The following is a 15989-nucleotide window of genomic DNA, read 5'->3' on the forward strand; positions in this document are numbered from 1 at the left end:
CGAATTATCTTTAGAACTGTATTTTCTTTTTATTTATTTATAAGTTTAAATTTAAGTTATTAAATTATATAATGATTACTATTATTAGTTCTTTAACATAAAAAGTATGTTTTTATTTTTATGTCGACCAACAAATAACTGTTTAAAATGAAAACGTTATTTACATTAAACTTTTGTTCATTTTGATGTTTGTCCTTTGTAGGTATTTTTACTTTTTTATTTTATTTTGTTGATGATGAAATAATACTCATATATTTTTGATGATTCATTAAATGGAAATATATTGGCTAACTGACAATATATGCTAAAGATGCTTATGTGTAACTAAATTGATAGGAACAGAATAAAAATCAACGGTATCAAAATAGACAGTACACGATTTCAAACATGAATTGAAATTACAATAGATTGGAGCCAAATTTCCCAATTATATAAATACTTAGGTAAACTTCGCTACAGAAACCTTGAATTATCTTAGTCGGTTTAAATATTTTAGGACATTTAAAGTCTCACCCTTAGTTCAAGGGTTTTGTATTCCTCCACCATCCATTGTATTGTATAAAATTGGATTAGAATCATTGTGTTATTAAGTGTTACTATTTTAAAATATTAATAATGTTTCTGAAAAGATTTCTTGGTATAATATTATTTCCTGGAATAAACATATACTCACGAGTTTATATGTTTGCTTTTTACCCTATAATCCTCATCCTCCCTTAGCTACAAAGCATTGATTTCGCAATATTTGTATACATTAGCATTTCTCAAAATTTTCTCTCCTTTAAATGGTTACTTGACTTCATGATAAATTAAACATTCGAAAACATGCAAATCAGAATACAATAATTAATCGTATTCTTAAATTATATATTGATTATTAAAAGCATACTGTGTAGTTTCTGTGCTTGTTTTATTTTTAATATCTACAAAAAGTACCATGACTGCCTAACTGACTTACAGACACTTCATGTTCCTTGAAATATGTCAACAAAGAATTGAAATGTTAATTTACCTCTGAGATTATCTGCCTCTTGTTATTTCTTTTCCAAAACTAATAATGCTGATTATTTATTAAATACCTGTTTCAGCATTTTTTGGGAAATCAATCCATATTGGGTAGTACCCAACAAGGGAAGTACCCAGTAACTATCTACATTTAACTTACACTTACTTAATTTGGTAAAAAATAATTGTTTTCACGTTTTTTTGTGGGAAGTTTTGCATTTATTGTGACGCGCATAAATAGCTTAGCGTCCATATACCTACCATAATCAAAACGAAACCCATTTTATACTAATTATTGTATAGTTCCGGTGCCCATCTATGGTCTTCATCATCACTGCCACTTGACCATATGGTGATTTTCGAAATAACATGCTTTTACAAAAAAAACTCAAATTGCTATAGGTGTGCCTATAATATTTGAAGAGTTCCCTCCAGAATCCCTCTAAAAATTTTATGACCAGATAAAAATGGGACCACCTTCCGTCCACCTCTGAGATATAACGTACTACACAAAAAAAAGTCACCAAAACGGTTTTTATAACCTCTTTTTGTTATTCGGTTAAAAGTATTACACATTACTCCCCAATACACAATTAGTAATAATTTCTGATAAATCAGTTACATGGTTATTGATATTATGATAATTTATTCATTATATTCTAGTTTAGATTGATCACTCCCAATAAACCATTTAGTGCGTTTAAGACAGTCTAAATGGATTCTTCTATAGTCTATTAAGTGGTACCTACGATTAAAGTATAAATTTATTTAACTAATGTACAAAATAAAAGAATTGAAAACCTCCTCCTTTTTTTTAAATTGGTCAATAAATTTACGAAGGTAAGTGTAAGGTAGGTGGTATTGAAGAATAAAAGTCGAATTTCGTTCTTGAACTTTATCTTTATCGGTTATAGGTATGGATAATAATATGTCTTTGATAAAATCATAGCTTGATAATATTTAAGGAAAATAATACCGAAATATATTTAAATGCGCGAATTTGTTTGTTCGTTTATGTGGTAGAGAGTCACTACAAACAGACATACCTACTTGACGTTTCAAAAGTGCTCATATTAGGCCTACCACAGAAATACGAACACACAGAAACCGTATACAAGACTAATATTGAAGAATCAAAAACCACTCGGTTAGTCGCTTCATATCATTTAGTAGTTGACAGTACTTATTGTACCTCTAATGTTCTCCGCGTTCACCATAAAATGGAAAAAAATTGTGACCTAGCAATATTCCGCGGGTGTAAAGTGCGCGGGGCGTTTTCACTGTTTTTGAACACAATGCATCGTCATCATCATAATCATTTCAACCTATATCGGCCCACTACAGGGCACGGGTCTCCTCCCACAATGAGAAGGTTTCATCACGATGTTTTCCTTCACCGCTGAAGCAAGTGATATTTTTATTGCTTAAAACGCACTTAACTTATACAAGTTAGAGGTGAGTACTGGGATTCGAACTCGGCCCCCCGAAAGTTAAGTCGAAGTCCTACCCACTGGGCTATCACCGCTGCAGTAAATAAATTAATTGTATGTGATGAAATGTTATGAAATTAATATTGTGTATTTACAATCCATATTAATATCTACTGGCTAGTGTTGCACGTGACTTCGTCCGCGTTAGTTTCGGGTTTTCGAAAATCTTTTCCGGGATAAAAATAATTCAATGTCATTCTATGTAACAAACGGAAAACTTGTACCCAGTTATCCGTTTGTTTGTTTCGTTCCGTTTGTTTGCCGAGATTTTATAAAATTTAGAACATAAATAACTTTAATCCTGTACAAAAAAATCGGTTCATCTCGTTATAGCAAGTAGGGATTTAAAAAACATGTTACTTATTGCTATGTAACGGCTTAGCAGTAAAACTAATCTTGACAAAAATGTATGGAGGTCCCAAATTGTATCATGTTGACATTAGGAAACTTCTTCCCCCGAAAAAATAAATGGTTTCCGTGGAATAAAAAAATAGAAACATGAGCGTGTGAATTTGCGGGCAATAGCTAGTCTATAATATAATAATGAATCAGTGAATGTGTTGCTAAGCGCAAATCTTGAGAGCTGCTGAACCGATTTCGCTAATTCTTTCTTTAGAATATTCCTTGAAGTGTACGATTGTTCTTACAAACAGAAACATTTTTTAAATGCTTTTCTTTACTCTCATACAATCGATTCGTAATAATACTTAAAAGTCAATTTGATCTTTAATACCATACCATAAATTTTAATTGTCAGTGGAGAGGTTACGGAAAGGCAAAAAGTTACCACGGGTGAAGAAATAAAATATAGTTTGGAAATAAAACTGGACCCGGTAGGTGGCGCTGCAAACTAGGCTCCAGGTTTTTTATGATATTAAAACCGGTAGTAGAAGTTGCGTAGGACAGCTAGTTACTGATAAATATGAATGAGTTTGTTAATTTGCCCATCTTTCACGCAACAACCTACGCACTTAATAACATTAGTAGGAAAGTGCCGTTTAGGTACACGCGGGCGAAGACGCGGGAAAATGTATCAAACATTGGAACAAAAGAATAACACGGATAAATTGCAAATATCGACGAACAAAGAGGGGTTATCGTCCCACCTGCTGCATTAACAATCTGTGCTATATGACGATGCCTTCTATACAATGAATCTACTCCATTATCTTATTTGTCCGGTAGTTTAGTGTTACTAGTCGACTCGCGGCTTGCAGTAGCGTCACCCGAATTCAACTGTGAAAATGAATACGAAAAATTCAAATGAAGCTAGAAAATATACGGAAAAGGACAAGTGGGGATATGTTGTTTGTTTTGGCACTGTTCTCATTTTTGTAAGTACCGCCCCAATCGTCTTTATGAAACAGCAAAAGGATATTGCGTATACGTTCTTATCTTTATTTATATATTTCTTGTGTGCGTGTGTATGTCACTGAACTCCTCCTAAACGGCTGGACTGATTTGAATGAATTTTTTAGTATGCGTTTGAGTGGCATCCTGGATGGTTTAGATTCACAAATCAGCCCGACAGATGGCGCTGGGGTCCGCTAGTTTCTTATATAATGTTGTGTTTATTTTGTTATATATTATAAAGCGGTGAGAACCTAGTGGGTTCAGCCTCCTTTACGGGGGGAAGATTATCCCCGGCATGTATCTCTATCTGTCGGAGTTATGTGCGCTAAGTTCTAAACAATGAAATATCACTTGCTTTAATAGGGAAACATTTTGATATAAAACACACTGCATGCCTGAGTGTTACCCACAACGTTCTCAAAGACGTGCGTGGTCTAGCAATCCGCAATTTGCAAGTCGCAGAAAACTGGTGTCCTGTGAGACGGTAGTTATAGGGATAATGATGAAGAGTATGACGATTATCTCGAGCCTAGTTGTAAGTTTATTAGATATTCGTCTCAAATATTTATTGTTAGAAGTTTTTCAACTCTTGTTCTTTTAAAAAGTTATAGTATTTTTTACGAACTGTCACAATCCAAAATGAATGCCATCTTTTTTTACTGCTTCATGTAGAAACGGAAACCAGTAATTAATTCAGTCTTGCTATTTGTGTGTGTCATTATATCAATACGGGGCGATAGAGAACTAGACCAAAAAGCTGAAAATGTAATATAATCTGTGAAATTTCGACCACTTAGCGATCACTAGTAGATATAGGTAAACGAAAACATTTTGAGCATTGTGTTAAGTCAACTGCTAAACAAGTGGGTACGTAATTATTCCGACACTATTATCACAGATAACAAATAATGCAAATGTGTTGATTAATATTCATTAAAGTTGTTACATTGTGCACGCGTGACACATGTCGATAATAGCTTCATCGAAAATGATTATAACACGACCTCTCGTACGCAAATGAGATTACTGATCTTGAAATTCACTAACAAAGGTAAGTTTGGTTATAGACCATCATTATCAGCCTCCTCTTTTAAAATATTTTTTTTTATTCTACTACAAGTTAGCCCTAGACTGCAATCTTACCTGGTGGCAAGTGGGTAGCAGGCTAAACTGTTAGGGAGTATAGTAGTCATACCCCTTATCGGAAATTTAAAGAATAGACCCACCACACAGCTCCAACGCATGTTGGCGGACTTTAACGGCGGAGTTTAACGTTTTACAGTTAAACCCAATACTTAACAATTGTTCAGCCAAGCTGGGAATCGAACACATGACCTCATGATCATGCTTACATACATTATTTGACTTGTATATCAGCTCCGGCATGATGCCGCGTAGAAATCGATAAGCGGCGTATGGTTTATATAATGGGCATAGTTCTAATAGGTAAGCCCGCTACCGTCTTAGATACACTTACCACCCAAATTCAGTCAAGGGCTATCTTCTATTGGAATAAAAACATGCAGCAAAATTGAATGAGGTTTTAAATTTTTTTCAGTAAAGTATCACCATTTCCTAATTTTGGTTACATCCACGATATATCAAATAATATTAAATACGTACAGCGTTAGGTATGTTAACTTTGGTAATTTCAAAGTTTTGTTTGTTTCAAAAGTACCTATATTTTCAGATCGCGGGCATCGGCCACGTGAACTCATTTGGTTTAATATACAAAGATTTTATCGTCGACACACATTCCAGTGCCAAATCACTGACGACTGCACACGGAGTTTTCTCAATTATGTTAGCTATCGGTGGTCTGTATTTTGAAACTTTGTTTATAGCTTAGTTGGTTCTTTAATAACGAAATGCATAAGTTTAGGAACTATTGTATTAAATTAGAAATAAATAAAGTGAATGGACCCCACTCGAACACGGATTTAGTAATCTACTTTAACATCAAATATAACATAGTAATAAAAATATATTTAAATATGACTAATTTATTAATATGACATCTTTAAAAAGTTTAGAATGTGGCTAACATACTAGGATTCTATTATATACTTACTTATATACTTGAATTTATATATTTTTTTCTTTTTCCATATTAATATCTTATAATTAATTTAGTTTTTATATGTATAAAAAATATATATATTATACTTCTTTTGGCGCGTTAGATAAAAATGTTGAGAGTAAATTTTTACGATGCGCGCACACAGTGTCGCAAAAAAAACTGCACCATGAAGTTAGCTATAGGCAAGCTTTTAGTTTTTATAAAAAGGTTTGACAGTTGACTTTCAATAATTCAAACAATACATTTTTTCTATTGTTAGTGTAGTTTTTAGAATAAGGCGAAAGAAAGTTTTGATAAGATTGTTAGTTTGTTACGCCAAAGAAGTATAACTTCTAACAAGTGTACATAAGTACACACACGTTTTTTTTTAACCATATTCAATTTTATTAATATTAATTTCATTTAAAATGTAAAGGTACATAAATAATTGTAAGAGCAAAAAAATCCACATTCCAAAAAATAATATTCTGTTTTATTTTATTCAGGAATTTCTCACAAAACTATTTTATTTCTAAAACAAGATACATAAAGTCAGAGTGTAACTAAGTACTATTAAAACTTATTAAGACAAAAATCTAAAAAGCTTGTTTCGAAATTAATTTAAAAGTGAAAAGCACTTTTAATATGGATTGTTATTGTAAAAACTTTTTCTTTTACAGGTCTAACACTCAATGTGATAACAAAAAGATGCTCTTTGAGATTAGGGGGCCTTATAGGAGCTGTAATAATGTCAACTGGTTCCTTTGTAACAGTGTTCATATCAAGCACGAACCAATTGCCCTTCACGTTTGGAGTGCTACAAGGGGTTGGTTTTGGAATGATTGTGCCCGTTTGTTATTCGACTTTTAATCATTACTTTGTAAGAAAGAGAACTCAAGTGATGAGCCTGATCAAAGCGACCCAAGGAACTATATTGATTTTTTATCCACAACTTTTGAAAGTATTACTGTCGCGATATGGATTCAGATCAACACTGCTCCTGATAAGCGGAATATCACTACACACTTTTCCCGGTGTAGTTGCTATGAATATGTCCACAAAGACTAATAAAAATAGAACAGCAAGTATTTTTATCTCATACAAATATCATATGGTGTGGTGTTGGTAAAATATTTTGATATCCTAGTTTTTTTGTAGACGTTCTGACGATAGAAAATGGAACAAATAATCAGGAAACCGCTGATTTAATAGATAAACATAAAGATAAAAAGGAATCTCAAATTGACGTTGCAACAAAAAATATAAAACTATCTATTTTCAAGTAAGATATTTTCTAAAATTTGTTTATGACACTATATAACGCAATATTCAACAAGTTTTGCATTATTTACAGGCGCGACGTATTAGAAATGTTAAACGTAAAGATTTTAAAGGATCCAGTATTCTGTAATATTTGTATCGGACAGAGCTTTGTTAATTTCTCCGATCTGATTTTCTTCGTTTTGCAACCAATGCTTTTCTATCAGTATGGACTAAGCACGGTAAGTACTTATTCATAGAGCAAATAAAGAAAAGAATAAAATTTTCGCAATATGAACAATCTCATTCGAAATTTGGACTCCTGGTTTCTAATGTGCACTGCTAAGCTCGGGTATAAAGAACATCTAAGTAGGCGTATTCTATGTCAGAAATAACTTCAATAACGGGCCTAATGTTCTGTAATATAGTTTTTAAACATGAAATATATTTTGTGACGCAGATTTTGACACTTCTTCATATATTAACAGTCATATATGCCATTACAAATTGTTGTATGAGTAAATTATAATTTAATGTCATATCTGATAGCGGTTTAAGGCCAAGATATCCACTAAAATAGTAACCATATCTTACAGAATCAGTGGCCTAATCCTCTGTAATATAGTATGAAATGGATTTAGTGATGCAGATGTTGACAAACTCTTGTTCTTCTTTTTTCAAACTGTCATATCTGATAGCGTTTTAAGGCCAAGATAACCTCTAAAATCGTATCCATATCTTGCAGAATCAAGTCGCAGCGTGTATTTCGATCAGTGCTGGGGCTGACGTTGCTGGTCGTTTCGGACTTGCATTTATAAGTAGTATTGCTTCGATTAATACAAGATTGCTATTCTACGTGGCTACCATTTTAACTCTAGCAGCAAGAATAGGTACCAATAATGTTACATACTTTATTCTAGTAAAAATTAAAAATTAAATAATGTTAACGGCGATATTTTTAATAAAACACCACTTTACATACACATATCCACACACACACACAGACATACACACAGACACACACACAGACACACAGACACACTGGCAGGCAGAAGAAGGCCTGGCCGTAGAAGAATATCATAACTCCTACATTCTTAAGGAGACGGCACCTTAAGAAGAAGACACTTCACGTCATAATTCACCAACGTCATAACTATAAATTATACAAGGAATCATTGAATTAACAAGTCAAATGATATAGAGACAGTAAATATGCATATAACTTAATCATAATTATAACAATAGTTCCTATTGTGTTACCTATCTATGATTTATCTCCTACATACAATATCTACTATCTACGTATCTCAATAATCGTTAATATTCCTAACACACAGATAACGTGAATAATCAAAAGGTCAGACTAGTAAAACAGTCTTTGATACTAGAGTTAACCTATAACATGAATATCAATAATAATTACTGTTTCTGATTTCTATTACCACGGAAGTAGAAATAAGCTGAGTAGAGTCGAGAGTTGGTGCTGAAAAGCCGATCTAAATTATATTTAAAGTCATATTGCATCTAAAAGGCACACGAGAGTATTTCACATCACAGAGCATTTTATTAAATGAATTTGGTTCAAAGGTGTACATGTGGGAGGCTTCGGCCTTGACTAGTTACCACCCTATAAACAAAGACGTGCCGCCAAGCGATTTAGAGTTCTGGTACCATAGAGGTATGGGTTATTATAATTGTTATACCTCTACCATCTGATATGATAGACTGACTGTTCAGTTACCATCAGTTTTAATTGCGGAAAAACCTTTTCCATTGATGCTTGACCTTGACCAAAAGCTTCATTTGGATATACTGCTGTTGATATGTGAAAAATATTAAAGACTATTAATTTAATCAAAGCCGTAATTATTCTTTACCAAAAAAAGGAAATGGAAAAAAGGAAGTATGAATTCGGTGCATTATGAAACACCCTATCATCATCATCAATATCAACCTATTACCGGCGCGCGACAGGGCCCGGGTCTCCTCCTACAATAAGAAGGGTTTAAGAAACACCCTACATCGAGTTAAATATAAAGTTTTTATTAATTCGTACACAGTAAGAACTCTTCATTTTACTTTTCAATTTAATATCTAATGCTTGTATATTTACAGTGATTCTCCAAGTCCGTCAGTTTATATGGCTGGCTGTGGTGACAAGTTTTCTTGGAGTGCTTCGAGCTTGGCTCCACGTGGCCAGCCCCCTAGTCATCTCTCATCATGTGACCCATGAGGACTTCACTGGCGCTTACGCAGTGTTCATGCTCTCTACTGGTCTCGTTAATATCATCTTTTCTCCCATTATAGGTATGTTATTAAAGACTTATTACATGTCTTATTAGCTGCGCCTGCGCATGTTACCCGCTGTAAATAATTCTGTACTTGTAATTACAAAAAATAAACCGTCTGTGTTGTACATTAATGGTGGAACGTTAAAGATTATATTTGGTGTAAAAAAATGAATCCGTATACCACTCTTTGGAATTTGATTTTTGTCCAGGACCAAAAGTAGGCTTTGTAACTTTCCGGCCTGACAAGTAACTTTATGCCAACATTTAAGTTGATCGGTTGGATAGTTAGAGCGTAGAGGAAGGACAAAGAAAGAAACCTTAACACTTTTAATTATTATTGCACCTATTCTCTTTCTTATTTAATCTCTTAGGGTTACTAGTGGATATTACTTTCGACTGCTTTGTGTTTCCTTGCTCATAACTTTTCTTATTTACTCTTTGTCACTTCTCTTGGTACCGAATAGATATAGGTATATTTCACCAATTCACATGTTGTGTGATAAAATAAATAAAAGTAACTATTATTATTTGGACTATTGCAAGCCCTAACGTAAGTAAACTTGGCGTTTATTATTTCTAATAATACTAATCATTTATTATATTTGCCGGCCGGTGGGCAGCGAGCATGCTTTCGGAGTCCAAGGTTCGATACCCACAACTGGAAAATGTTTGTGTGATTAACATGAATTTGTTTAAGAGTCCGGGTGTTTATCAGTACGTTATAAGTATTTATGTGCATAATTCATAAAAATATTCAACAGTCATCTTAGTACATATTGCGATGTGTGTATTGTCGTAGTTGTTATATTTATTTCTTTATTTATGAATACTTTTATTTGCTAGAATGTTTGCTGACGTAAATCAATCATTTTATCAGAATGGTCAAACATAACATATTTATTTTTAAATGTAACGATCCCACGAAATGGCTATGTTAGAGATCTGCTGAGGGCTATATTAGGATGGACATTATTACCAGCCAATGAGGATTACTATAAAATATTTCCCATGTACTTTCTAAAACACATTTTTAATAATTATTTAAATCAGGGATGTCGTTTTACTTATTTTGAATAGGCAGGTATAGTAGGAGGAATCTTTTAAAAACATCGCAGATTCAGCGCTATTCGAACCCTCATCTTCCTGCCAACGTAGCCGAATTACATTGCCATTTAAAGTAAAATTAGCAAAGTCATTTATCCCCTCTACCGTTATTATAAATGTGAAAAGTTTTTTGTACGAATCCTACTCGAATGTTCAGATAACTCGGTGTCATGTTTTCATACAAAACTCTTCAGTTCCTAAATACCAAAGTTTTCGAACAGAGCGTGTTATGTCTAATATTGATTTGGTTCCTGGACGCAACTGGCACAAGACCCTGGGATTTGTTTCCTTTAAAAGCAGTCCATCAGGGTGGTGCCCAATGTTCATAGGTTGGTATGATGTTGTTTGTTTGCTTGTATGATCACGCTATTTGAACTTAACGAAAAAAAACTTAGAGTAGCCCATTTATTAAGAAAGGCTATATAACAGCACGCTCCATCTCAAAGCTAATCCATTTAATTCAACTTATTTAATAACATTTTTATTATCTTAAAACTTAAACAAGGGACCAGATAATACCGAAGCACTTTATCTTACCAAAACGCTAGATAGAGGAGTAAAACGTTTGTAAAGTTCCTTTATTTTCTTAAGATTTTTAATAAAAATTAAGATCGTTAGAGCTGCTGGAGTTTAACAAAAGTTTTTCTACATTCTACCATCTTATTGTTTTTTTTGGCCTCAATATTTGTCTGGCATACACTTTGCAATAATTCACAACGGAAAGCTACATTTTTAATCTCGGTCAGCTTCGCAGAGAGAAAATTAAATGTCAGGTCCGCAGCACAAGTGCTTAACCTAAAATTAAAGTTGAACGTGAAAACTTTTCAAATTAAAATCCTTGCGACACATTAAACTTCTGTCACCAGTATATTATTTTGAATAATTTTTCCAAGCGTTATATTTTGAAGCCTCGTTGGTATGAAGTTGTATTCATAAAAGCGGATACCGTGATGCGGCTACATTTATTATTAGCATAAATGAATTTACTTTTGTTGTATACCAAATGAAAGAATAACAGAATTATAAATATAAAGAGCAAGTTGGCTATAATGCTAATTGATCTCCGGCATTCAGCTCAAAATTTTCGGGAATATGTGCGTTTTTTATTTTATTTTAAGGAATTTAAAAAATATATTAAATATAAAAATAAAGCATAAACGGTGAAGGAAAAGACAGAGGAAACCTGCATGCCTGAAAGTTACCCATAAATATCTCAAAGGTCTCTGTGTCAAGTCTAACAACCCGCACTAGTCCAGCTTGGACTACGGCCTCCTTCCTCCTTCTGAGAGGAGAGCCGTGTAATTGGCCGATATAAGGTTGATAATTATGAAGTTATAATGCACTTTTTGTTGACCTTATTGATACTATTAGCTACCAAAGGTGCATAAGACATAAATGCAACATAAGCGATATAAATACGAGCAAATAAAAAAATTAAGCATATATTTATACGTCGATGCTGTATTTCTTTGTATAATATGATACTTAACTAATAGTTTTGTTTCTGAACTAATTTCCGTAATCATTATTTATGATAGATAACTACAAATTTAAACAAGGTACCTACTTTGTGACAACCTTTAAATCAGCTCTATTTACTTTTACTGAAATATTGGGTTCTTGAACGTGCATAAAACATATATATTTGGACCTTTTCCCTCTGAGATTGCACCTCTAAGATATAAAGCTAAGTTTAATGAAATATCTAAACTCAACCTTGTTTAAATTATATTGCAAGTTGTTTTAATCGAAATCATAGATTTAATATGGTATTCAGCTCACTGATTCAAATATTTTAATACATTTCATGTGTTTATGTGATGAGAAACTCTGCAAAAGATTTGCATGATGATTGTAAATTGAAATATTGCATAGCGAAACACACTCGCTCGTTCTCCTAGTATAGATCCAATTTTCCAGCGCATATTGCTTCTAGGGAAGTATTTTTAGATTGAAGTGTTTATTCACGCTAAAGTGGAACGATGCTAGATGTATTCAGTTCTGCTGACATCTAAACAGATTCACGCGGTGAATGGATTTATTTTTATTGAACAAAATTGGACTATACAACTGAGCAATTGTCTGATAAATCAACTATCGGAAGTTGTTGTAATCTCCTTAAACCGTTCATGTTGAGATCTGCTCTAACCCATAATGCACCATCAACTAGATTGCTGTATAACGACCCATGTACCTAAGCCCATCTGCGTCGTTGCGGCACCAATTTTACATCAGTGAAATAAAAATGTACGCAATACAGCGCAACTTAAGTACTAAATAAGTAATATAAATTTAAAAATAGACAGGTATAATATATTAATATAATATTATATACACCTAAAAAGTTAATCAACAAACAAAATTCTTAAATCTTTTTGCCTTGTATTTGATTCACCTAAATTACCTTACTTTGCTACTGGCATAAGTAGACGTTATTCGGTACAATATTACTAAATACGACTCTAAAAATGTATGTTGTTTTTGTTTCAGGTCTAATAAAAGATGTATACCAAGACTATATCCCAGCTTTCTATGCATTGACTGCGTGCTGTTTACCATGCTTGTTCCTATGGCCAGCGGAGTATTATCTTAAATATAAATTAAATAAGTAGATTTATTAATAAATAATGAGTAGTATAATGATAATTGTATTTATTAAATTAACTGTTAAAAATTATTGTTCTGTGTGTAATTATTTATGATTGCTTGGTATCTGCTCTTTAGATTACTAAACTACTGTTTGGTTGGTTTATGTGTTTATTATGTATATGTCATAGATATTTTAATAATTCGTAGACAATAAAGATAGGAGAGGTTAAAAAGAGAGCTTATAAACACACCTTTGCCTACCTCGATAGGCTCTGTAAGACGTTATAGTTTTAATACCGACTGTAAGATACGGAATTAGGTACCTAGCAATCTCTAAATTTGGCTGTGTTTCGCATTCCATTTTCTGTCCTTGACGTCTCCCTTTTTAGAACTTTAATGTATCCGACATTGCAGCTCTTGTTTGTGCTATCCATCTGATGGGTGATCTTCGGCGTACTTTGGTTCCTTTGATACTACGCCGACTCTACGCCTATAAAAAGTTAAAGACCTAAAAATTAAAATATCTTGATTTTTTTTATTCCACTACAAGTCAGCCCTTGACTGCAAACGTTAAAAATTGTAGCGGGCTAAACTGTTAGGGAGTATGGTAGGCATTCCCTTAGCCGGTTTTCATACGACCGGAACAATCAATAACGGCAAGTCTTTGTTGATAGGATGGTAACTAGTATCCAGTGGCGTGCATAGAGGGTACGCACAGGGTATGCAGATTATATAAAATGAAGAAAATCTCCAGTAGGTACGAGTTATAAAAAACTTAAGGATAGGCATTGTAAGAGTTATAAAAAGCCTACCGTTAAGTATTTATAACTAGTAATGGAGATTTTTTTAATTTAGCCACTGCTAGTCACGGCCAAAGCCTCCTACTAGACCAGACCGCAGAAAATTCAGGAAATATAAATTCACAAGTTGCTCCTGCCGGGAATCGAACCCGTGACCTCCTGCTTAAATTCATAGCGCTCGACGTTGCGCCAGTCGTCATTATAAGTACCCAGAACAAAAACAACCTTTACAAAAATTCGATAAAGAAGTGATGACTCCTAATTATACCGAGGCTTGTCGTCAACAGTGTTCGATGTCAAGTAGGCTCTTAACCTGAAGGGAAGCTATACTATAGGTTTTGCTCGTATAACTTATTTTATACTTTTTTCGTGCTCTAAGTGTATTTTCTACCTGCGAAAAGATGTAATATAAATAAGGTACTCAGAATACGACGGCAATACGTACTTACTAACCCGAAAAATTTTAGTCACGTACGTAGCTGGGATAATATTCTAAATGGATATGAGATTTATTTTTCCATTTTTCGGAAGGGCACTTGCCGATAACCACCTGAGGGGTTGCTACGGCGTCACCGGGGGAGTGGGGCGAGCGCGAAAGCTCGCCATGAGAAGAGCCCCAGGGCTCGACTACATCGGGGGGGGGGACATCGGGGGGTATGAGATTTAGGTAGCACTGCATTTTATATACCGTGCATGTATGACGAAAAGCTTTATTATTTTATACTATGCACTGATTGAATAGGCGATAGCCCAGTGGGTAGGAGCTCGACTTCACTTTCGGGGGTCCGAGTTCGAATCCCAGCACGTACCTCTAACTTTTCTAAGTTTTGTGCGTTTTAAGTTATTAAAATATCACTTCCTTTAACGGTGGAGTAAAACATCGTGAGGATAAACTGCTTGCCTGCGAGTTCTACATAAGGTTCTCAAAGGTGTGCGGAGTCCACCAATCCGCACTGGGCCAGCGTGGTGGACTACGGCGTTAACCCCTTCTAATTGTGGGAGGAGACCCGTAATGGGCTGAAATGATTATGCACAGATTAAAAAAAAAATATTCCACATTTTTTTTTTGGAAAAATGCCGTATGATGACCGCATATCAGAATACAGTTTTGACTACCCCGTCCTCTTCCCACGGGTGGTGTACGAGGAACGTCCTATGTGCTGCTATTACCATCTACTGCGATCACAAACCCGTCTGCCCAGCGAGTTTGGTGATCATGGGTAAATATTCCGGTGAGGAGCAGTGGACTGTTAAAGGTTATTTATTGAGATAGGTCGAGGTCCGGTATAAATGGTATTACACAATTATATTCCAAAAAATAATAATGATGACAATGGTTTACATTTAAAAAAAAATAAAAATTCAAAACTCATTTATTTTAAGTAGGTCTAGTTTATAAACACTTTTGAAATGACAAGTTAACCTGTTTGTAGTGACTCTACCAACAGTTCGGAAGGCAGATTTTAGCATGAAACTTAGCAGATTAATGTAGTATTTATATATAAATTTTTATCTTTTATATATATGCCTATTTTTATCTTCAATATAAATAAAATCTATATAGTGTAATATCATAAGTTTTGTTTTTGCCAAGTTTTTTCACGCACTTCCCAAGATCGGCTGGTATAAATGCCTTAGGAATAAGTCCGTCTTTTGTTAATAATTATTTATTTGGTGTAAAATAAAGACTAAAAGAAATGGTACTCATTTGATACGTCAAGCATACAAAGATGGCGGCCTCCAAATAGCTGTTGCGTTTGAATGCCGAAATCTTGTTTACTGATTTTACTGAAACCTAATTGTAGCTACTATACTTAATACGAGCTTCCTACTTAATACTGTTCCCTGCGATTACACCCGCTATTATTAAGGGTCGTAACATATCTAAGGTTATTATTTATTGAGCATAATATTCGCCACTTACGTATACCTTACTCATTGCTGTAATGTTATTTATGTCCTTAATGCGTCCAAGTAACATGCTGTAAAAGGCAAGGTATCAATAGAACATTGTCTTGATAGTAAAATCAATCTTTTT

General features: G+C 33.9%; 2 protein-coding genes across 8 annotated transcripts in view; one reads left to right on the top strand and one right to left on the bottom strand.

Moving 5' to 3' along the window:
- Positions 1-15989, bottom strand: part of LOC120628375 (solute carrier family 12 member 4) — a 415818-nt gene that overhangs the window by 246546 nt on the left and 153283 nt on the right. The gene's annotated exons all lie outside the window — the stretch shown is intronic.
- LOC120628450 (monocarboxylate transporter 1-like) lies at positions 3681-13181 on the top strand. 2 transcript variants are annotated; one of them, XM_039896832.1, is made up of 8 exons: positions 3681-3829; positions 5539-5665; positions 6588-6992; positions 7066-7189; positions 7262-7409; positions 7913-8057; positions 9283-9474; positions 13053-13181. In XM_039896832.1, the coding sequence occupies exons 1-8, from the start codon at positions 3740-3742 to the stop codon at positions 13172-13174; spliced, it is 1353 nt and encodes a 450-aa protein (XP_039752766.1). In that variant the 5' UTR covers positions 3681-3739; the 3' UTR covers positions 13175-13181. The 2 variants fall into 2 exon arrangements, with proteins under 2 accessions (XP_039752766.1, XP_039752775.1); XM_039896841.1 differs by lacking the exon at positions 3681-3829 and adding an exon at positions 4227-4899.

This window comes from Pararge aegeria, chromosome 2 (assembly GCF_905163445.1).
Source record: "Pararge aegeria chromosome 2, ilParAegt1.1, whole genome shotgun sequence".
In the NCBI taxonomy this organism is placed as follows: Eukaryota; Metazoa; Arthropoda; class Insecta; order Lepidoptera; family Nymphalidae; genus Pararge; species Pararge aegeria.